Source organism: Lolium perenne, chromosome 4, assembly GCF_019359855.2.
Source record: "Lolium perenne isolate Kyuss_39 chromosome 4, Kyuss_2.0, whole genome shotgun sequence".
NCBI lineage: Eukaryota > Viridiplantae > Streptophyta > Magnoliopsida > Poales > Poaceae > Lolium > Lolium perenne.
The window spans coordinates 202,251,552-202,275,900 of record NC_067247.2 but is presented as its reverse complement, the minus strand read 5'-3'; the positions used below and the strand labels follow the sequence as shown (position 1 = coordinate 202,275,900).

The following is a 24,349-nucleotide window of genomic DNA, read 5'->3' as shown; positions in this document are numbered from 1 at the left end:
AGTATGGTCACTAGATTCATCTTAAAATTTAGTTTTATGATATACTAATTTGATATCACACATATTACTACTTTTTAAAAGAAAGTCGGTCAAATTTGAGAAAGTTTGACTAAACAAAAGCTAAAGGTATGTTTATTTTAGATACAGAGGGAGTAGTTTCGTTATGAGGGACTCAGCTTTCGCAGGCATCATGGTTGGGTTTTGTACTAATATGGATGTATGCATCCTAGTTGGGGTATGGACTGGGTAACAAAGTTTCCATTTTCGTAAGAAACATTAAAAAGTACACACAAAATCATATTCAATGATAATTTCAAATTCATCCCAAATTTATTTGCAACGTAATCAGAAAAATACGTTTTCTCCTCACATATACTCCAACCACTACAGCCTCAAAGGCCACCTACACTAACATGTTGATGTACACCACCTACCACTACCATTGGCTACCAGAGTACCAGTACCAGAATAGTAACACAGGCTTTAAATTGCCCACCAACCTTCGCATCACCATAACTGTCACACATCTGAGCAGCAAGGTCTCACTGACTAGTTCCAGGCTTCCAGCTGCAATCTTAGCAAGCTCAAGGAGAAAAAAGATCTACACTTCACAGCACCAAACCCTGTGCAGTGTAGCTGGAGAGCAAGGTTCGATGGAGGAGGCGATGTACACTGTGAAGGTGGGTGAGGCGACGCCGGCCGGCAGCGGCAGGGCATCGGCCGGACCCGTCTACCGGAGCATCTACGCCAAGGACGGCCTCATGCAACTTCCCCAGGAAATCCAGTCCCCATGGGACTTCTTCAGGTTCGTCCATGGCAAGATGCCGATATCTTGAACTCACATTACATCTCTAAGCATTCATCACGTCCCACATAGTTTCCATTGATCCAGCAGTTGCAAGTATGTCAAATTGCAGAGAAATTTTTACCCATTTTCTTCTTCTTCCTTTTCTGTTCTTGTAGTGGGGCAGTGAAGAAGTACCCCAATAACAGAATGCTTGGCCGGCGCAAAGTTTCAGATGGCAAGGTAGAGCAACAAATTCATCGTGAGATAAATTTTTGGATTTATTTATTTATTTTGAGAGGATGCACCATTTCTTTTTTAAATTCAGGCTGGTGACTATGTGTGGCATACGTATGAACAAGTGTACCAGAAGGTCACCAAGATTGGGGCAGCTATCAGAAGCTTCGGCGTTAAGCCGGTGAGTGAAGAATGTTGATCTGTTTGTACATGCAAGGAATTTCTTTTGAACATGGAATTCATTGCAGAATGAGTGTTCACTGAAGATATTGTTGATTTCTGTTGGTAGGGGGCTCATTGTGCCATATATGGATCCAACTGCCCTGAATGGGTCATGGCCATGCAGGTGAATTCATGTTTTCTTTACGAAACCTCGTCAAGAGGGTTAATTGTCTGTTTTTAGAAGTTAAATTTCAGGAATATTTCATAATTGTAAACTGATGTGAGATTTCCCTTTGATTGTATTATTGGTTCTGCAGGCCTGCAATAGCCAAGGAATTTGTTATGTACCACTGTATGACACACTTGGTAGGTTCACTATGCTTGTGCTTGTTCACACACACCCGGACATAAACCTCTATGCGAATGCACAAAAGGTTCAGAAATAACATTTCTTGTAAGAAGAACAACATGCTGGAATAAATCTTATGTGCAAGCCAGATTGCAAAGCATATTATCAGTGTAAATTTTCTGTAAGACGGTGATAATTTACATTAGCCCATGAATGGAAGTCTGGATTCGTAACAATGTTTTCCTTTGCAACTCAGAATGTTGTATTGACTACATAAGTTGCAACACAATGCAGGAGAAAATGCAGTTGAATTCATCTTGGACCATGCTGAGATCTATATAGCTTTTTTGCAGGAGAGCAAGATAAAATCCGTAAGCAAATCCATTTCCTTTATTGAATATATGAGCATTTACCTTAACTCTAGAAAACATTGCCGTCTTCTGTGTGGCAACATATAGATAAAGCATGTAAAGAGTAAATGCACATGTGTTTTTAGAGTTGATTAATAGTAATAAAATAAAGCTAGCTCTGAACTAGCAGCAATCAATGTTACTCAGCTTGAGAATCGCTGTGAAGATCAGAGTTACACGTCATTCTTACTACATATATCTAACAAGTCTCTGAATTGCAATTTTTCAGATTCTAGCAGTACTCCCAAAGTGTACTGCCCACATGAAAGGTTAGCTGTCCGGAGTCAGGACATCAACTATTCCCTATTTCTTATGATTAATTGCTCCCTTTATATGTGCAACCTCAGCTATTGTTAGTTTTGGAGATGTGACAAATGAGCTGAAAAGGGAAGTTGAAAAATTAGGAGTATCTTGCTTTTCTTGGGAGGAATTTTCTACAATGGTTAGTGTGACTTCCTATTAAACTACTCCATTGCAAGATCAAACATGGTCTAACTCATTCAATCCTATTTCTATAGGGAGAAGAAATCTACGAACTTCCTAAGAAACAGGACGACATTTGTACAATCATGTATACCAGTGGAACAACAGGAGAGCCGAAGGGTGTGATAATCACAAACAGGGCTATAGTAGCCGGGGTTGCGACCACAGAACAGCTCCTTGAGTTAACAGATAAAGTGGTAAATCTCTTAATTAGATCAGTTTTTGTACTTGTATGGGTAAAAATAGAACCCCATGTTCCTTGTATAGTATGTACTGGTCGTAAATATTTATTATAGTTAAATAGAACCCCATGTTCCTTGTATAGTATGTACTGGTCGTAAATATTTATTATAGTTCATAAGTTACTTTTTCATAAAAATATGCAAAATCAACAACTAATGAAAAACTGATCATGGCTTGTTCATCGATGAATCGGAGCTTAAATTTCTTGTCATGGTAACCTGATAAATACTCGTGTTTAATGATATCCCAAATCCAAATACACATGCAGGTTGATGAATATGATTCATACTTTTCTTATCTTCCGTTAGCTCACATATTCGATCAAGTTATTGAGAATTACTGCATCTCTAAAGGTGCCTCCATTGGATTCTGGCAAGGGGTATGGAGATATATCTTGCAAGAGCAATACTTCTGTCTTGATTGTGCCTTCATCATCTAAAAGTTAAAACTTTCTCATCAGGACATTATGTATCTGATGGAGGATGTGCAAGTGATGAAACCAACAATTTTCTGTGGTGTTCCTCGCGTTTATGATCGTATATACACAGGTGTGACTCAAAGCTCAATAATTCTTCTTCTAAGTTCGAACCACATTTCGTGCTTTGTCATAATTTTTTGAATCTCATGAACTGAAGGTATCAACCAGAAAATTCAGTCTGGAGGGCTGATAGCCAAACACCTTTTTCAGTATGCTTACACCTAGTAAGTACTAGTACAAGATTAAATAAACATATATTATTTAATCACTTTAATGTTTCTAGTACATGCATACTTAACCGGATAAATTGTCATCAGCAAACTTGGCAATTTAAAGAAAGGGTTCAAACAGCATGAAGCTTCGCCATTTTTCGATAAAATAGTCTTCAGCAAAGTATGTAAAATCTTTTATGTCATCTTGTTTCTTGTTTTTTAACCTTTCTGAGCTCATATATGAGATAATTTTATCATTGATGTTAAAGATAAAGGAAGGTCTTGGTGGCCGCATACGCCTCATGCTATCAGGCGCGGCACCTCTACCAAGGCACATTGAAGAGTTCATGCGAGTCACAGGCTGCAGCGTCCTCGCACAAGGATATGGTGAGAATGTTAGAATTGTTATAAAAAGTCTACGCATCATAACCACATTGGATTTTTTGCATCCTTGGTACTTTGTTCATGATTACAATCAAGTGTCCAAATAAATCATAGTTATCTTATCTTAAATTCTTTGCCATACTCTAGTAACTGTTCTTATGCTGGGAAGTGTGAAACTGTTAACCGTGTTATTGGTATGCAGGGCTCACTGAGAGTTGTGCAGGATGCTTTACGTCCATCGCCAATGTTTTCTCGATGATTGGGACAGTTGGCCCTCCTGTGACGGCAATCGAGGCGAGGTTGGAGTCTGTTCCTGAAATGGGCTATGACGCGCTCTCCAATGCACCGCGCGGTGAGATCTGCTTGAGGGGTCACACCATGTTCTCCGGCTACTACAAGCACCCTGACCTCACCGAGGAAGTGTTCTCAGATGGTTGGTTCCATACAGGTGCAGCCTTTTTCCACCATTCCTAAATTAGCCATATAATAATATCAGAGAAGATGATCTGAAACAACATTTGCGACCAACTTATGTATGAAGGCGATATCGGAGAGTGGCAACCAGATGGCACAATGAAGATCATTGACAGAAAGAAGAACATCTTCAAGCTGTCCCAAGGAGAGTATGTAGCAGTGGAGGTCGTGGAAAGCGCATACGTCCAGTCTCCACTCGTTGCATCGGTATGAAAACCAAAAAAGAGCAAATAATTAAAATTGCATTACACGGATTCATAGTTTTATTCACAATCAACTTACCTAGAGGCTCCTCTTTGAACCAGGTTTGGGTCTATGGGAATAGCTTCGAGTCCTTCCTTGTTGCTGTGGTTGTCCCTCAGAAGCAGGCTATTGAGGACTGGGCTGCACTTAACGGCATGTCTGGTGACTACGCAGAGTTCTGCAATGATCCGAAGGCTAGGAGGTACATCCAGGATGAGCTGAACAAAACTGGCAAGAAACTCGGGGTACGTCATCAATACGCAGCTATGTTCTGTACCCAATTTTTCATCATAAAGACAGAACTGGTAATCCCAAGAACTTCATCAATCCTGTGACATGCAGTTAAGAGGATTTGAGATGCTGAAGGCAGTTCACCTGGACCCAGTGCCATTCAGCATAGACAAGGACCTGATCACTCCGACTTTTAAGCTCAAGAGGCCTCAGCTGCTTAAATATTACAAGGTTAGAGAGAAGTAACCTTTTCATGTTCGTATCAATTATTTGAGTAGTTTGTGTTCAAAGAAAGAGCAAAATCATGGTGCAGGATCGCGTTGATCAGCTGTACAAGGATGCCAAGATGGGAACTGCACAATGAATGCTGGTCATCAGCAAGTGAATATGAACTTCGTGACATGAGTGATTTTTGAGAAGAAAAATGTACTCTAGAAAGTTGTAGAACCCTAATATTTGTTTCGTGTTTATTTCGATGATCCTCATCGGGTATATAAAGAGGTACACGGAGGGAGTAGACTTGAAATAAAATAAGCTAATCTAAAGCCCTAGTCTAACTCTAATCCCTATGCGTATACGTACACTAACATCCCCTCAGTCGTAGCGGGAGTGAAATGGACGATTGCGACTAGATTTGAAGTCCTGCGCTTCTGTCCTCTTCTCCTCCTTGTCATCATTGGCATTTCCTTCTGGTGCTTTCTCTTCCCTCCCGCAGTTACAGCGGGAGTATCGTGGACGCAACTGACGACACGGATGTTGTCGACTGGAATTGTTGTCGATGTGCAGCCATAGACATTGTTGCGATGTCGTTGTTGAGGTAGCCGAACGTGTTGTAGCCGTGGTTGAGCCAGTCGTGGTCGATGATGTAGTTGTCGTAGGTGGTGTAGCTGCCTTCATCGGAGGCGCAAAAAATTGCACATATTTTTTCTTCCTTTTTTTGGATGGTCAGGGCCAACGATTTGCACCTTGAAAGGTACCGTCGGGGGCGTCTTGCAGATGTCAGCGGTCATAACTGAGGCGTCCAATTTTGCTAGGACTGAGGAAGCTCATCGGCACACAATGGTTTTGCCAGAACCGTATGCGTGGTTGTAGGGACATCAGAATTGTGACGCTGATTTGTCGATATAGTCTTAGCCGTCGGACGCGGTCAATGCCGTCATCGGTGTCGTGGATGCGGTCATGCCATCGTCGTGCCTTGCAGTTGAAATGTCAGAGGGCATCGTAGTTGTATCTTCTATGTCCATCATGTGGACGATGTTGTGTGGCGACGACAGTGTGTTGACGACGATGTCGATGATGACCATGGTGATGTAGATCTTGGCGATGATGTGTCGGCGATAAAACAGAGCAACATGCCTGTCGACGATGTTGTGTCGCTTGAGGCGTACGTCGCTGCGGCGATGGTGTCGATGCCTTGTTGTCGAAGAAGTCGGCAAGTCATGTTTTGCAATGGTCTGCGTGTGGTTGATATCGCTTCTCGTAGATATGCTCGACGATGATCTTGGATCCTAGCATGGTGCAGTCGTACAGCTCGATGTCCGGAGGGTCGGTGCAGTGCAGGCTGGACATATAGTACGGAACTTTGTCGATCCGTAGTGTGGTGCTGAAGTTTGCCTGGCCTGATGCCCTGCTTGCAAGCGTAACTTGCTGCCATCCATGTGTGCCGTAGACGTGTAGACTGGTAGCGTGGCCGCGTGAGTCGATGATGCTTGGTCCGGCTGCCCAAGCCAGCAAATCGGATCCAATCTCGCGCAGCGTGTCGATACAGTTCCGCTGACGATTGCGCACTGGACGCGCCGCGCGTGTCGTCGTGTCCGCGCCCGAGCGAAACACGCCGTGGATGCTACCAAAGTCTGCTGTAGACATTGATTTCTGCACTAGTTTCTCGTCGGGATTTGCGATTGGAGGGTCCTCTGGCTGATATAGCACTAGTGGAAAATGAGGCTTCAGTACCGGTTTATTTGGGCCATCAGTCCCGGTTTTCGAACCGGGACCAAACAGGCGGGACTAAAGTGTCCACCCTTTAGACCCGGTTCAAATGTGCACGGGACCAAAGGCGCCGCCACGTGGTGCGATCAGAAGGCTCGTAGTGGAGGACCTGTGGTCCCGGTTCGAGATACGAACCGAGACTAGAGGGTCTCTGCAGCGGCAGAGAAAATGACCGTTTTCCTGCCGCGGCAGAGGTTTAGGGTGGAGCAGCGTTTCTCTGGCGCGGCAAAGTTTCAGGGTTTTATATTATTCATTAAATTCTGCAATGCATACATCATTCAAGAAACCATAAACGTCGTCATGTATATATAGACGTCGTCAAGAAATATAGTATAAGTAATGCATGTTTACAATATATATAAAGTCGGACCTCTTTACTATATCTATCTCATATGCCTAACATCGTATATGAACTCCCGATGGTATCCTCCAGTTCGAGCTATGGCCTCGGTAAGAAATAATCCCGCAAGTTCCTCTTGAATTGCTTGTATCCGATCCTCCGTTAGGAGAGAGTCCCGCAGGCGTTCCATCTAAATTAAAAAAAAAAAGAGATCGATATAAGTTATTCCCTTCCTGCTTCAAACACTTTATGAAAAAAATGTTCACGAACACGAATGTCGGATATAGCCTCGTTCGGTTCCCTGTGACATGTCATCTCGTGAATGAACTCGTAGACGTAGTATCCACATAAGTTATTTTCGGGTTCCTGCTTCAAACACTTTACGAAAAAATAGTTCGATCAAACTAATAATCAAGCATGGTATTGAAACAAAATATCAAAAAGATTCGCGGACATAGCTATATATATAGTACTACTTACAGGGGATCTTTAAATGTAAGCTCCGGTTTCCATTTACCCGGAACAGTATTGATGAACTATTTCCAAGCCCTGCCCGACAAAGAAAAAATGAGTTAAATGAGTTATTGATTAGTTGATGATATCATCGAATCAGAACATATGAAGATGCCGATACGATATTGATTGAAATTACCTCTGGAGCAGGACAACCATGTGCGCCCATTCCCCATGTTCTTTACGTTTCGAGTCCATGACAAGTACTACTCCTTAGTTAAGCTTAATGATTAGGAGAATATAGTGGAAACTGCACACGAATAACTCGCCGGATTATTTAGACTTCACATCGAGTAAGCGACATCGAATGTATGTAAGACAATTATAACACTCACTTGAATTTGTAAGGAAAGAATATTTCCTCTTTGTTTGCTTGCTTCAGTAAAACCTTATCAAGTTGTCCTCTGTGTCCTTGGCGTACAGTCGAACCGTAACTTCATGAACGGTGTTTGGGTCAATGAACCCAGTGTCATAGAGCTTGCCTCTTTTGCATTCGAGCATCTTCATTCTGCATAATATATAGCGTACAGAAAGAATATAGTAAGGATAATTGTTAGTGCAAATGAATGAGCTGAGCTACAGACTTAATTACATAAATAAATCACTTACAGGCAGTAGCAACTGAAGACAGATTTGCCGAGGGCGTCTTGATTGAATAACTGAAATGGTTCTTCAAACTCAAGGTTTATCTCCTCCTTCCCCCGGAAGTAATGCTCATCTCTAACTGCCACCGTGAGGTAGCGATCTGAGTTTCGACAGGCTTGCAGGTACCATTCATGCAACCTTCGCATCTGAGTCCCTAGAAGCGCGAGCTGGCCAGGTTTGACGAGATCATGTCTGTATCTATACTTGTTAACGACTTCAGCCATTGGATAGTAATCTTCATATTGAACATCCGCTCCATGACCTCTAGCCGCCCGTTCGATCATCGATGCCGTCTCTGGATCATCATAGGACTGCATGATGAAGGGGGGGGGGGTAAGGACTGATTTTCCTGTTGTCCGAGCTGGGCAATTTTTTTCGTTTTTCTCGCTCTAGAGGACTGTCCAAGAGAGCGGTCATAATCACTTGACAACTCAGCTTTCTTTGGTCTCGTCTCGGCAAAGTGCTTCATTGTATTCGGTGCTATAAACACCTTTGGTGGAGGCTTCTTCGGCATAAGAAACGCCTTCAGCTGGGCGCCTGCGATTGCGTCGGTTTGCTCATCAGTCTTCTCATATGGTAACAATTCTGGAGTCTTGGACCTCTTCGGAGCTCATGATCTCTTCGGTGCTTTAATACTTGCCGCGGTAGTCTTCCTCTTTTGCTTAGGTGGTTGCATACTTGGAGGAGTCTCCTGACGAGGAGGAGGCGGTGGAGTATTCTCACGCGGAGGAGACGGCGAAGCCTGAGGAGACTGGTCATGCACATGACAATCATCACGCACAGGAGAATCATCATCGAGCAGAGGAGCATCATCACGCGGAGGAGACTGCGGCGGAGTATTCTCACGCGAAGGAGGCGGAGAACGAGATGGAGGTGGCCTGCTTGGCTTCGAACCTGGAAACACAATGTTCTCCTTCCGCCATTGAACGGTGGTTCTAAGGGCTTCTCCTAGTTCTTTGATTTCCCCATCTTCAACTGCAGGTTGCTCAAGGATCAACTGCTCATAATCTACCATCACTTCATCCAGCATCACAACAACATAGCCGTTTTGGACCAGACGGCAATGGTAAGTTCTTGTAGGTAATAGATTGCCGACGGCAGCCTTGAAGGATAGGTTGAAACATTTAACATGCAACTCACAAGGACGGCTCTCGGTGAGATAATCCACGGGGAGGGGGGTAGCGAGGAGGCTCGATCACCTGTTCATCATCATTATCCTGCTGAGTGGAAGCCACGCTGCTTTTCCGGTGTTGAGATTGCAGCGGGACGATAGCATCGAGCAATGCAGCATCTACATGCTGCCCCTGAGCCATCTGAGGTGTAAGTACTTGGGTTACTTGGGCAACGGTGGCTTGAAGGGCGCTCATAGAATTCTCTAAGGACGCTATGCAGTCTGTTTCCCTTGCCTTTCTCCTCGCATGGCTTTTATCAGGAAATCTCTTCCTTTCCGGGAGAAAGCCATACTTCCACGGAACGGAGCCTTTTGTGCCTCGTGTTCGTCCGCCGTGTTCTTTGTTCCCAAGGGTGCGTGTCAGCTCGTCGTTCTCTCTTTCGGGGTGGAACCTCCCCTCCTCCACGTCCCTATGTGCTTGTTCAAGGGCTTGAATGGGGTGCTTCAGATGTTCTTTCTTATAGATACACTTCCCTGTTTCTGGGTGCAACCTTCCCCCAACCCCGTAGAACCACTCCTTCTACCGTTTGGTCCAACCGTGTGTCCCTAATCGGATCCCTTTGTTGACCAGTTCCGCCTCAGCTGCCTACCACTTAGGCCGATTAGCCCTGTAGCCACCTGGACCCATAGTTTGGTGATATTTCTTCAATGCAGCATTTGCCTTATTTGTTTTCCGACCTTTTCTTAAATTCTTCTGACTCCGTGCTGTACTTCACGAATTCGCCCCAGTGATCTTTTACCTTCTCATACCCTCAATTGAAGTCTGGAGTCTTCCTTTTCTTCATAAGGCTACGCAATCTTTTCTTGTGGTGCTTGAATAGTTCGACCATCTTCTTCAAAGCAAAGTCATGGACTGCCTCCTCCATCTTTGCCTTTTTATCGGCATCCTCCTCTAGAGGTAGGTTGAAATGTGCCATGAGCTTGGTCAAAAGGCTGCGTTTGGCTACATCATCGATATAATGACCTGCAACTGCTTCATCAGACTCTCCCTTTGGCTTGTGCCATTCTCGAACGGTGATCGGGATGTAGTCCCTAACAAGCACTCCGCATTGACTTATAAATAATTTTGCATGCTTATCGGGAGCAATCGGTTTATCACTCTGATCGATCTCGGTGATGTCGCGCCTAACACCGTCGGTCAACATTTTGGCCGGGCCTCGCTTTGACTTTACAGAAGAATTGCTCGATCCAGAGGGCTAAAAAAAAATTCATCGTCAATACAAATTAGTTAATGCATATATTCAGCAGCGGCTTAATTTATATACCTCGGTGATAACTGCGGTTCCATCACCGGAGCCATTATGATCTTCTTCCTGACCGGAGCCATCTTCTCTTCGGTCAATATTCTCCGCTCCCTCACGGAGTCATTCAAAAAAGTTGCGGTGACATCGTCACCGCCATCATCCGGAATACCACCATCGCCATCATCCAGAGTACCGTTGGCTATGAGGTTAGCCATGAATTCTTCTTGGTCTTCGTCTCCGTGTCCCTCCATGCTTTCTACAACGACTTGCAACTTATAGGAACCATCATATGATCACATATATAAATATTAATTAAGGATAATGCAGAAAACTGAAATTGGAGTTACATATATAGTTATTAATTAAGGATCGATAATGTAGTGCTGAAAGCAGATAGTGCAGTTACATGCATACATAGCTCGGTCCATGTTTATTTAACCCTAATACATCACTACTAGAACCTCTCAACGGCGCCGACCGGATCCTGAGCCGCGCCGGCTGAACACCCAAAGCCACGAAACAATAACAGGATCATAGCTAATGTGAGATCCCCGCATAACTGACCATCCGCCCCTATACCTGGTGTCTAACGCATACAGGTAACGGCGAACGTGATCGTCCTCCTCTCTAATGTGCTGAGCTACCACCTCCTGCGGGGCTGGCTCCGTCTGAAACGACCGCGACCCACGCGACCTCCACCAGAGAAGATCCGGGTCGACGACGGGACCCGGATTCCACACCAAGGTGCGCGCCTCGGAAGAACACCTCCCAGTGCCACCCCGGCGGAGCCCAGTCCCGAGCCTCCCCCATCAGCAACATCTGGTCCAGAACGGACCCTCCACGACGCAGCGGCTGGCGCGGCATCGTATGTATGAAAACATAATATTGTGCTAAATAAACTAACTATATATGCATACTAATAATATAGTTCTATAACTATATATATTAATTAGTAAGTAAATTTATTTCTAACATATAAATTTATCTAATATTTCTAACATATAAGTTTATCTAACTAATTTTTCACTACAACTAATTTTTCTAACTAAGTTTTCTAACAAAATTTTCACTACTACTAATTTTTCTAACTAAATTTTTCTAAATAATTTTTCACTACTAATAATTTTTGTAACTATGTTTTCTAACAAATTGTAAACTACTACTAATTTTTCTAACTAAATTTTATTAACTAATTTTATCTAACAAAAAAGAAAAAAAAAAGAAATGGATGAACTAGCTTGCCGGCCGGTCGGTCGACCGGAGTTGGAGAGGGAGAGGGGCGGCGCCCATACCAGAGGAGGCGCGGTGGCCGGGGGCGTCGGAGGCATCGGGAGAGTCGGCGGGCGGCACGGTGCGGCGTCGCGGCAGGCAGCGCGACAATGGCCGGGGCCGGAGGGGCGGCCGAGTCGGGCGCTCGTGCGGAGAGGGGTGCAGAGAGGGCGACGTCGCGGCGGGCGGCGACGCGGTGGGAGGCGTGGTGGACGGCGAGCGGCGGTTGCGCGGCAGTTGGGCAGCCTGGCAGCGTCCAATGCTTCGTCTCCACGGGATTGATCTCCGCCGAGACGAAGTGTTGGCTTTTATACAGGGCACCGCTTTAGTCCCGGTTGGTGGCACGCACAGGGACCAAAGACCCCCCTTTGGTCCCGGTTCGTGCCACGAACCGGGACTAAACGCCCATTTTCGCTATGTTTTTCGCGCAAAATAGGCCTTTAGTCCCGGTTCGTGGACCAAAGGCAAATTTGTATGTGCCCTTTCAAATTATTTTCGTTTCCCGCCTTATTTCAAATAAAAAAATGTCATATGATATATCAAAATGTTCAGAAAAGAAATCTCTATCTAATAAAAGTATAATTTACATATGAATTTGAATTTGAAGCCATGTACCTAAGTGTCGGCGGGACAAGGACATGCAGGCAACCGTTAGGGCATCTCCACGGCTGCGTAAATGGCAATGCCTCGCGGCCTACCTCTGCGCACGTGCCACGCGTGCCATGGCCGTCGCCCTGCCTCCGATCTATATAAACAGGGACGCGATCATTTCATCTCCTCCCCACAAAACCCTAGCCGCCGCACAACCACCACCGTAGCGCCGCTGCCGCTCAGACTCCACCGGAGCCACCATGAGCAGCGCCGGCCACGGCCAGGCTGCCGCGCCTCCAACTCCACCTCCCACTCCACCTCCCCCGGCCTCGAGCTCCGACGAGGAGTTCGACTCCGACGACAACACCGACCTCCTTGACCCGGTCAGGGACGCCGAGGCCCTGGCTGAAGCGGAGAAGGAAGCAGAGGAGGAGCGGGCGGCCCATGCGGCGGTTGACGCCGAGCTGGAACAACGTAGGATGGCGGTCTCCACAGACGCAGAGGACTCCGACTCCGACATATCATGGTCTTCCGATGACCCTGATGCGCCTACCCCGGAGGAGAGGGCGGCGGAGCAGAGGGCTATAGTCAAGTCCTTCGAGACGCTCAAGGACGAGGCCGCCAATGCGAGGCTGCAGAAGTGCTTGCAAGAGGACACGGGGGCGCACCGAGCCATAGCGGCTGCACGGGAGGCGGCGGAAAAGCAGGCGAGGGAGCGACACAACGAAGGGGCCGGCCCGTCAGGAAGCAAGTAGTCTAGGGTTCTAGAACTACTTTGTATAGTTTCTATGCTTTCAATTGTACTGCTTTATTTGCTATCAAATATGTTGCAAAACTAAAAATGGGTCGCCCCGGTGGGAGCACACCCAGACGCAAACAGACGCGCGGACAAAATATGTCTGTGGGGCGACGCAAATGGACGCTCGCGACCACTTTTGGGCGTCCGAAATGCGTCGCCCCGTTGGAGATGGCCTTAGTCCCGGCTGGTGGGTAAGTTTCCTGCCAAGACGCCGCGCGGGAAAGTTTCCCGTCACGACGCCGCGCGGGAAAGTTTCCCGCCACGACCCCGCGCGGGAGATTTCCCGCCCCAAAGCCGCACCCGCCGCCGGTGGAGGTGGACACGCAATCCGCCGGTGGATGTTTCTTTTTCTGTTTTCTTTTTTCTTACGGGAGGAAAACTACATAGCTCAACTGAAAATTAATATACATGGCCAGATTAAGTCACGATCGGTCGAACTTGTTTTCGAATGTTGGAGTGATTCAGTCACACTCGTGCCTAGACCTATAAACATCGCCACTGTAGTCGTCGTAGTCGCTGACGTCGTCGTTGCTGGCATCGGGGTCGCGGTAGTCGAACCTCGACGGGTGAGCACACATGGGCTGGGAATGAGGGTAGCGCAGGCGGGGGGCCACAGTAGGCCATGATACTCTGGAGAGTCCGGCCACGCCACCACAGCCGACGGCCGGCCTCGTTGAAGTTCGAACGAGGCGGGCCGTCCTCCTCGTGTCTAGCAAGCGCACTATCACGCCGATTGATGAAGAAGCCGTACCAAGTCGGGTTGTAGTTGGGATGCCACTGGGGATTCCTCCGCTGCTCTGGCATGAGCTCGAAGTAGTAGTGGTTCGTGATGGCCATCTCGCGCGCCACACCTAGAGGGACAGGAGGGACCGGTACGCCTCCAATGCTCAGCATCCAGCCGATGGGGACACGGTAGCCCGGCGGGCAGGGGTAGTTTGAGGCGCAAAGGGTACTTTGATTACATCAAGTTCAACTTGCTATAAGCTTTCAGATACATAGTAAACTAGTCATTTGACCATGAGATCATGTAAATCACTTATACCGGAAGGGTACTTTGATTACATCAAACGCCACTGCGTAAATGGGTGGTTATAAAGATGGGATTAAGTATTCGGAAAGTATGAGTTGAGAAATATGGATCAAGAGTGGGATTTGTCCATCCCGATGACGGATATATATACTCTGGGCCCTCTCGGTGGAATGATATCTAATTAGCTTGCAAGCATGTGACTGGTTCACAAGGGATATCATATCACGGTATGAGTAAAGAGTACTTATCGGTAACGAGGTTGAACTAGGTATGGAGATACCGACGATCAAACTTCGGATAAGTAAAATATCGCGTGACAAAGAGAATCGGTATCGTATGTAAATGGTTCTTTCGATCACGAAGTCATCGTTGAATATGTGGGAGCTATTATGGATCTCCAGGTCCCGCTATTAGTTATTGATCGGAGAGGAGTCTTATCATGTCCGCATAGTTCTCGAACCGTAGGGTGACACACTTAAGGTTTGATGTCGTTTTAAGTAGATATGGAATATGGAATGAAGTTCAAATGTTGTTCGGAGTCTCGGATGGGATCCAGGACATCACGAGCAGTTCCGGAATGGTCCGGAGAATAAGATTCATATATAGGAAGTCACTTTCCAAGTTTGGAAATGATCCGGTGCATTTATGGAAGGCGCTAGAATGTTCTAGAACCTTCCAGAAGAAATCACCATGGAAGGTGGAGTCCCGGATGGACTCCACCAACCCTAACCAGCCAACCAAGAGGGAAGGTGGAGTCCATGGTGGACTCCACCACCTTGGCCGGCCAAGGGAGAAGGAAAGGGAGGAGTCCCTATCCCCTAGGTTTCGCTCATATGGAAAGATTTGAATTGGGGTCTTATTCGAACCTTTGGGCAAACCCAAGGGATTCCACCTATATAATCAGGAGGAGAGGGTGGGGGCCGGTCACCACTACTTGGCCGCACCACCAAGGGGCCCCCTGGCCGGCGCCCCAAGCCCCCCTCTCTCCCAAACCCTAGCTACTCCCTCCTCCTTCTTCTCCCACAGCGCTTGCGGCGAAGCCCTGCCGGAGATCTCCACCACCACCGTCACCACGCCGTCGTGCTGGCGGGATTCCGAGGAGGATCTACTACATCCACTGCCCGCTGGAACGGGGAGAAGGACGTCGTCATCAATACCGTACGTGTGACCGAGTGCGGAGGTGCTGCCCGATTGTGGCACCATCAAGATCTTCTACGCGCTTTTGAAAGCGGCAAGTGATCATCTACATCCACCACGATATTTATCTCATTAACGCTTAGCGATCTTCGAGGGTATGTTGATCTTCACCTCGTTGCTACCATCTACTAGATTAGATCTTGGCTTGTTATTCGTTCTTGCGGTAGGATTTTTTTTGTTTTCTATGCTACGAATCCCAACAGAAATAAGACCAATAATTGTCCTTCGGCGGCCGTATATCCCCCTCCCTCGCCCCCTCCCTCGCCCGTACATCCCCCTCGCTCGCAATCCTCCACGCCGCTGCCGTCTCCCCTCCTCCACGCTGCCGATGCCGTCTCGCATCTCCACGCCCACGCCGCCGTCTCCCCTACTCCACGCCCACGCCGCCATCTCCCAGCCTACACGCTGACGCCCACGCCGCCTGATACGTCTCAAACGTATCTATAATTTCTTATGTTCCATGCTAGTTTTATGACAATACCTACATGTTTTGTTCACACTTTATAACGTTTCGATGCATTTTCTGGAACTAACCTATTGACAAGATGCCGAAGTGCCAGTTCCTGTTTTCTGCTGTTTTTGGTTTCAGAAATCCTAGTAAGGAAATATTCTCGGAATTGGACGAAATCAACGCCCAGCATCTTAGAATTCCACGAAGCTTCCAGAACACCCGAGAGCCACCAGAAGAGAGCCACAGGGGGCCCACACATGGGGCTGGCGCGGCCAGGCTAGGGCCCGCGCCACCCTATTGTGTGGCGGCTCTGTACCCCCTCCGACTCCGCCTCTTCGCCTATTTAAAGGTCCCTGACCTAAATCTTCGAGACGGAAAAGCCACGGTACGAGAAACCTTCCAGAGCCGCCGCCATCGCGAAGCCAAGATCTGGGGGACAGGAGTCTCTGTTCCGGCACGCCGCCGGGACGGGGAAGTGCCCCCGGAAGGCTCCTCCATCGACACCACCGCCATCTTCATCAGTCTCCTATGATGAGGAGGGAGTAGTTCTCCCTCGAGGCTAAGGGTTGTACCGTAGCTATGTGGTTCATCTCTCTCTCCCATGTGATCTTTATGTGATCACGAGCTTTGTGATCTAGTTGAATATCATTTATGTGCTACTCTAGTGATGTTATTGAAGTAGTCTATTCCTCCTTCATGATGTAATATGGACAGTGTGTGCATCATGTAGTACTTGGCGTAGGTTATGATTGTGATCTCTTGTAGATTATGAAGTTAACTATTACTATGATAGTATTGATGTGATCTATTCCCCCTTTCATAGTTGATGTTGACAGGTGCATGCTATGTTAGTACTCGGTATAATTGCGTTGGTCTATCATGCACTCTAAGGTTATTTAAATATGAACATCGAATGTTGTGGAGCTTGTTAACTCCGGCATTGAGGTGCTCTTGTTTTTTTTTCGAAATGGGGTAGCCCCAGCTTCTGCATCAATTGATGCATACAGCTTCTTTTATTAAAAACAATAGTTTAGCAATACAATCCGCAGCTAGACGATCTTATTACAATTCAAGGATCACAAAGAGTCTCGACAAAGATAAGCCATCTAAAAAGCAGTAACATGAAGCGCCTTTGCATCAATTGAGGTGCTCTTGTAGCCCTACACAATGAATGATGTTTGTCATCCAACAAGAGAGTGTAGAGAAAGTAGTATTTGTTTATTCAGTTATGTGATCGTTGTTGAGAGTGTCCACTAGTGAAAGTAGGATCCCTAGGCCTTGTTTCCAATACTGCAAACACCGCTTACTTACTCTTCTGCTGCATGTTTACTCGATGCCATATTTTATTCAGATTGCTATTACCACTCATATACATCCATACTACTTGTATTTCACTATCTCTTCGCCGAACTAGTGCACCTATACATCTGACAAGTGTATTAGGTGTGTTGGGGACACAAGAGACTTCTTGTATCGTGATTGCAGGGTTGCTTGAGAGGGATATCTTTGACCTCTTCCTCCCTGAGTTCGATAAACCTTGGGTGATCCACTTAAGGGAAACTTGCTGCTGTTCTACAAACCTCTGCTCTTGGAGGCCCAACACTGTCTACAAGAATAGAAGCACACGTAGACATCAAGCACTTTTCTGGCGCCGTTGCCGGGGAGGAAAGGTAAAAGGCACTCATACTCCGGTCCCAGGTAACTAAGTTATTTTCTGTTGCCGTTGTGAGTGCTCGAAGCTATTTCCTTTAGATCCTGCAATTGCATCTTTTTGTTTCTTGTTAAACACTAGTAAGGCATAATGGAAAACATCTGTGAGCTTTTTAAACTATTTCCTGAGTCAAGACATGAATGGTTTAATGCGAAAATTAAAAAACCTATGGAACCTTATTTGCATGCTAGTAGTAATATTAGTATGAACGCTTTGAACACCATTGTTGCGAATGATATAGAAAATTCTAAGCTTGGGGAGGTCGATTTTGATGAAAATGATCTCTTTAGCCCTCCGGGTATTGAGGAGAAAGTTTATGCTGATTATGATATGCCTCCTATTTATGATGATTATAATGATAGTGGTCTTTTGGTGCCGCCTACTATGGAGAGTAAATTTTATTATGATTATACTATGCCTCCTACACTTGATGAGAATAATAATGATAGCTACTTTGTTGAATTTGCTCCCACTACAACTAATAAAATTGATTATGCTTATGTGGAGAGTAATGATACTTTTATGCATGTGAATAAGAATGCTTTATGTGATACTTATATTGTTGAGTTTGTTCATGATGCCTTTGAAAGTTATTATGAGAGAGGAAAATATGGTTGTAGAAGTTTTCATGTTACTAAAACACCTCTCTATATGCTGAAATTTTTGAAGTTACACTTGTTTTATCTTTCTATGCTTGTTGCATTATGCTTCATGAATTTGTTTATTTACAAGATTCCTATGCATAGGAAGCATGTTAGGCTTAAATTTGTTTTGAATTTTCTTTTTGATGCTCTCATTTGCTTCAACTACTATTTCTTGAGAGTGCATCATTAAAATTGCTGAGCCCATCTTAATGGCTATAAAGAAAGCACTTCTTGGGAGATAACCCATGTGTTTATTTTACTACAGCAACTTTTGGTTTATATTTGAGTCTTGGAAGTTGTTACTACTGTAGCAACCTCTCCTTATCTTATTTTATTGCATTGTTGTGCCAAGTAAAGTCTTTGATAGTAATGTTGATACTAGATTTGGATTACTGCGCAGAAACAGATTTCTGTCTATCACGAATTTGGGCAGGGTTGTCTGTAGGTAACTCACAAAAATCTGGCAATTTACGTGCGTGATCCTCAGATATGTACGCAACTTTCATTCAATTTGAGCATTTTCATCTGAGCAAGTCCAGTGCCTCTAAAAAATTCGTCTTTACGGACTGTTCTATTTTGATAGATTCTGCCTTTTATTTCGCATTGCCTCTTTTACTGTGTTGGATGGATTTCTTTGTTCCATTGACTTCCAGTAGCTTTGGGCAATGTCCAGAAGTGTTAAGAATGATTGTGTTACCTCTGAACATGTGAATTTTTGATTATGCACTAACCCTCTAATGAGTTTGTTTCGAGTTTGGTGTGGAGGAAGTTTTCAAGGGTCAAGAGAGGAGGATGATATATTATGATCAAGAAGAGTGAAGAGTCTAAGCTTGGGGATGCCCCGGTGGTTCATCCCTGCATATTTCAAGAAGACTCAAGCATCTAAGCTTGGGGATGCCCAAGGCATCCCCTTCTTCATCGACAACTTATCAGGTTTCTTCTCTTGAAACTATATTTTTATTCGGTCACATCTTATGTACTTTACTTGGAGCGTCTGTTGTTTTTATTTTTGTTTTGTTTGAATAAGTTCATCCTTGTGTGGGAGAGAGACACGCTCCACTGGTTCATATGAACACATGTGTTCTTAGCTTTTAATGTTCATGGCGAAGGTTGAAACTGCTTCGTTAATTGTTATTTGGTTGGAAACAGAAAATGCTGCATGTGGTAATTGGTATAATGTCTTGAATTTGATACTTGGCAATTGTCGTGCTCATATAGATCATGTTTAAGCTCTTGCATCATGTACTTTGTACCTATTAATGAAGAACTACATAGAGCTTGTTAAAATTTGGTTTGCATGATTGGTCTCTCTAAGTCTAGATATTTTCTGGTTAAGGTGTTTGAACAACAAGGAGACGATGTAAAGTTTTATAATGCTTACAATATGTTCATATGTGAGTCTTGCTGCACCGTTTTATACTTGAGTTTGCTTCAAACAACCTTGCTAGCCTAGCTTTGTATTGAGAGGGATTCTTCTCGTGCATCCAAAATCCTTGAGCCAAAAACTATGCCATTTGTGTCCATCATACCTACCTACTATGTGGTATTTCCTGCCATTCCAAGCAAATACTTCATGTGCTACCTTTAAACAATTCAAAAGCTATTATCTCTTATTTGTGTCAATGTTTTATAGCTCATGAGGAAGTATGTGGTGTTTTATCTTTCGATCTTGTCATTTACTTCGGACAGACTTTCACAATGGACTAGTGGCTTCATCCGCTTATCCAATAACTTTGCAAAAAGAGTTGGCAATGGGGTTCCCAGCCCCAATTAATTAACTTGCACTAATAATTCTCTTCACATGTTTTGCCCTGATCATCAGTAAGCAACTTAATTTTGCAAATAGACACTCCTCCATGGTATGTGATTGTTGGAAGGCACCCGAGGATTCGGTTAGCCATGGCTTGTGAAAGAAAAAGGTTGGGAGGAGTGTCATCTAAAAAAATAAAAAAATATAAACTAAACTAAAGTACATGTGTAAACAAAGAGAAGAGGGATGATCTACCTTGCTGGTAGAGATAACGTCCTTCATGGGAGCCGCTCTTGAAAGTCTGGTTGATAAGGTAGTTAGAGTACCCATTACCATTCGTTGACAACAACAAACACCTCTCAAAACTTTATTTTTATGCTCTCTATATGATTTCAAAACTTGAAAAGCTCTAGCACATGATTTAATCCCTGCTTCCCTCTGCGAAGGGTCTTTCTTTTACTTTATGTTGAGTCAGTTTACCTACTTCTTCCATCTTAGAAGCAAACACTTGTGTAAACTGTGTGCATTGATTCTTACATGTTTACCTATTGCACTTGTTATATTACTTTATGTTGACAATTATCCATGAGATATACATGTTGAAGTTGAAAGCAACTGCTGAAACTTATATCTTCCTTTGTGTTGTTTCAAAGCTTTCTACTAAGAATTTATTGCTTATGAGTTAACTCTTATGCAAGTCTTATTGATGCTTGTCTTGAAATTACTATTCATGAAAAGTCTTTGCTATATGATTCAGTTGTTTACTCATTGTCTTTACCATTGCTTCGAATCGCTGCATTCATCTCATATGCTTTACAATTGATCAAGTTTATGTTGGTAGCATGTCACTTAAGAAATTATCATTGTTATCGTTTACCTACTCGAGGGCGAGTAGGAACTAAGCTTGGGGATGCTTGATACGTCTCAAACGTATCTATAATTTCTTATGTTCCATGCTAGTTTTATGACAATACCTACATGTTTTGTTCACACTTTATATCGTTTTGATGCATTTTCCGGAACTAACCTATTGACAAGATGCCGAAGTGCCAGTTCCTATTTTCTGCTGTTTTTGGTTTCAGAAATCCTAGTAAGGAAATATTCTCGGAATTGGACGAAATCAACGCCCAGCATCTTAGAATTCCACGAAGCTTCCAGAACACCCGAGAGCCACCAGAGGAGAGCCACAGGGGGCCCACACATGGGGCTGGCGCGGCCAGGCTAGGGCCCGCGCCACCCTATTGTGTGGCGGCTCCGTACCCCCTCCGACTCCGCCTCTTCGCCTATTTAAAGGTCCCTGACCTAAATCTTCGAGACGGAAAAGCCACGGTACGAGAAACCTTCCAGAGCCGCCGCCATCGTGAAGCCAAGATCTGGGGGACAGGAGTCTCTGTTCGGCACGCCGCCGGGACGGGGAAGTGCCCCCGGAAGGCTCCTCCATCGACACCACCGCCATCTTCATCAGTCTCCTATGATGAGGAGGGAGTAGTTCTCCCTCGAGGCTAAGGGCTGTACCGTAGCTATGTGGTTCATCTCTCTCTCCCATGTGATCTTTATGTGATCATGAGCTTTGTGATCTAGTTGAATATCATTTATGTGCTACTCTAGTGATGTTATTAAAGTAGTCTATTCCTCCTTCATGATGTAATGTGGACAGTGTGTGCATCATGTAGTACTTGGCGTAGGTTATGATTGTGATCTCTTGTAGATTATGAAGTTAACTATTACTATGATAGTATTGATGTGATCTATTCCCCCCCTTCATAGCTGATGTTGACAGGTGCATGCTATGTTAGTACTCGGTATAATTGCGTTGGTCTATCATGCACTCTAAGGTTATTTAAATATGAACATCGAATGTTGTGGAGCTTGTTAACTCCGGCATTGAGGTGCTCTTGTAGCCCTACACAATGAATGATGTTTGTCATCCAACAAGAGAGTGTAGAGAAAGTAGTATTTGTTTATTCAGTTATGTGATCGTTGTTGAGAGTGTCCACTAGTGAAAGTAGGATCCCTAGGCCTTGTTTCCAATACTGCAAACACCGCTTACTTACTGTTCTGCTGCACGTTTACTCGCTGCCATATTTTATTCAGATTGCTATTACCACTCATATACATCCATACTACTTGTATTTCACTATCTCTTCGCCGAACTAGTGCACCTATACATCTGACAAGTGTATTAGGTGTGTTGGGGACACAAGAGACTTCTTGTATCGTGATTGCAGGGTTGCTTGAGAGGGATATCTTTGACCTCTTCCTCCCTGAGTTCGATAAACCTTGGGTGATCCACTTAAGGGAAACTTGCTGCTGTTCTACAAACCTCTGCTCTTGGAGGCCCAACACTGTCTACAAGAATAGAAGCACACGTAGACATCACCGCCCCCATCCCAGCCGCCATGGCGCTCGATCTTCGTGGAGAAGACCTCGTCGGCCGTCGTACGCGACGCGCTGCAAGGAGGACCTTTCCTTGGAGGAGGGGAACGGCGGTTGTGTTTGGTGTTCTCCTCCCGGGCCGCCACCACTCACAGGAATCCTCCGCCGTTGAGGTCCTCGCTCGCCTTGCCTCCTCCGCCGCTCTCCTCCGGGGTTCCGCCGCGACACGCTCGATCGCCCGTCGTTGGTCGGTGCCGCCAGCTCCCACAAGGCCGTGCTCGCCATGGCTCTCCGCGCGGCGTTGCCGCCCACGATGCCCCGCATCTGCGGCAGGCGCGCCTTCCGATCTATCGCCTCCACCGCGCCCACGCTGCACCGGGCATCCGCAAATATCCTACTATGCTGGATGCACGCTCTATAGCTAGTTCAAATGTAGGTTTAGGTCTGTCCAACACATGCTTTTTCCCCTAGTGAAATGGACTCTCCGGACACATGCCTACTACCGCTTTATTGGTACATGTCTATATATTGTTGTATGAGGGGATTTGTGTAATGATTCTAACCTGCTATTTTGTTAGGTAATACTATCAAGGTTTGATCAACTTCAAGGAGCAAGGAGAACCAGGTTATGGTTGATCAACATGAACCTATGTTGCTTGGATCTTCAATTGCATCCATATGTTGTATCTGTTGTCACTAATTCGTATTCATTTTGTTTTGCCAACACAGATCCAAGCCCTCAACATCAGTCATGGCAAAGACTGGGAAGAAGTGGATGGCTGGTATGGAACTTCATCCTTTAACATCATTGTGTCTAATGCTCTTAAACTAGGAAGAAGCATGTGGCTGGTAATTGAAGTTTAGTGTTCCAGTCTGAATAATTGTGTACCTAAATAGTCTACCAGGATTAAATGAAACTAAAAGCTGGTACTTGCTACGATTAAATAATTTACCTTAGTTGTTTGAGTTGTCTTACTCCCCTATGCATTTCAACCATTCATCTAATGGTTACATTTTTTCTTATACATGTAAAGAAGCGCCCCTCACAGAAATAGAGAAGATCAGGGCTACCACAATGATGCGGAACAACCGCATCTCACAGTCCCTCGGTATTCCGGCCGTAGTGTCAATGATTAGGAAGACACATGGTGGTCGAGGTGGTAAAGGTGGACGATGTGGTAGCCCACTTTCAAGTGATGGGTCATATGCCATAATACAAGGCGGGAGCTCTGACTATAATCCGAGAGATGACCAAGTAACTGAGGAGGAGGAGGAGGTTCAGGGCAGTTTAGGGGAGGGAATTGTGCAGGTGCATAATCCTCATCATTGTTGGAGGGCTGGGATTACTTTTATCTGCTTGCTTATTTTTGTTTTGCTATAACCTGTTATGTAATGCCATTGTTTTTGCTATTTGTACGAGGTATTGAAGATTCGCAAGAGTAGAAAGAAGAAGGATGGTGTTAAAAAGCCAGCAGCCCCAAGGAGGAGTAAGTGGTTCCAACAAACACCAAGTTCAATGCCTTCCGGAAGAGTGTTTGCTTATGCTCCAGGAGCAACAAAGAGTTCTCTGGAAGTTGTTGATCAACTTCCTCCCAAAAGAGTCTCTAGGAGGTCACCGACGGAGGTGTCTGCAACCAATCATGAAGATACCCCGCTCCGCAACAATCATAGAAGCTCAACGCAGATGGATGAAGGATCTCAGTCAATGGATGAAGGAAGTATTATGCGCAGGGGGCCAGTCCTACTGCATCTGCTGGCAGGGGTCATGAGCACTTTGACTCTGATGGCTTCCTTGACCCCGAGGTTGCATTCAGTGATGCATGTAAGTTTTCCTTCGGACAGTTGTCCACGCTATCATCTGCATTTGTTATCTTTCTAGACTCTTTTGGATGTGTGCTGTTTTCTGACATGATCTTTGTATGTATGCTATTTAGATGCA

At 45.1% G+C, this 24,349-nt stretch overlaps 1 protein-coding gene across 2 annotated transcripts; it reads left to right on the top strand.

Annotated features, from left to right (window-relative positions):
* The first annotated feature begins 481 nt into the window (after positions 1-481).
* LOC127295144 (probable CoA ligase CCL6) lies at positions 482-5,235 on the top strand. Of its 2 annotated transcripts, XM_051325034.2 has the most exons (19): positions 484-805; positions 964-1,027; positions 1,113-1,202; positions 1,311-1,367; positions 1,501-1,549; positions 1,827-1,903; positions 2,172-2,211; positions 2,290-2,384; positions 2,461-2,622; positions 2,937-3,047; positions 3,129-3,216; positions 3,304-3,370; positions 3,464-3,539; positions 3,628-3,745; positions 3,945-4,190; positions 4,284-4,423; positions 4,522-4,704; positions 4,802-4,921; positions 5,004-5,235. In XM_051325034.2, the coding sequence occupies exons 1-19, from the start codon at positions 654-656 to the stop codon at positions 5,052-5,054; spliced, it is 1,986 nt and encodes a 661-aa protein (XP_051180994.2). In that variant the 5' UTR covers positions 484-653; the 3' UTR covers positions 5,055-5,235. The 2 variants fall into 2 exon arrangements, with proteins under 2 accessions (XP_051180995.2, XP_051180994.2); XM_051325035.2 differs by lacking the exon at positions 2,937-3,047 and having other exon boundaries at positions 482-805.
* The last annotated feature ends 19,114 nt before the right edge of the window (positions 5,236-24,349 follow it).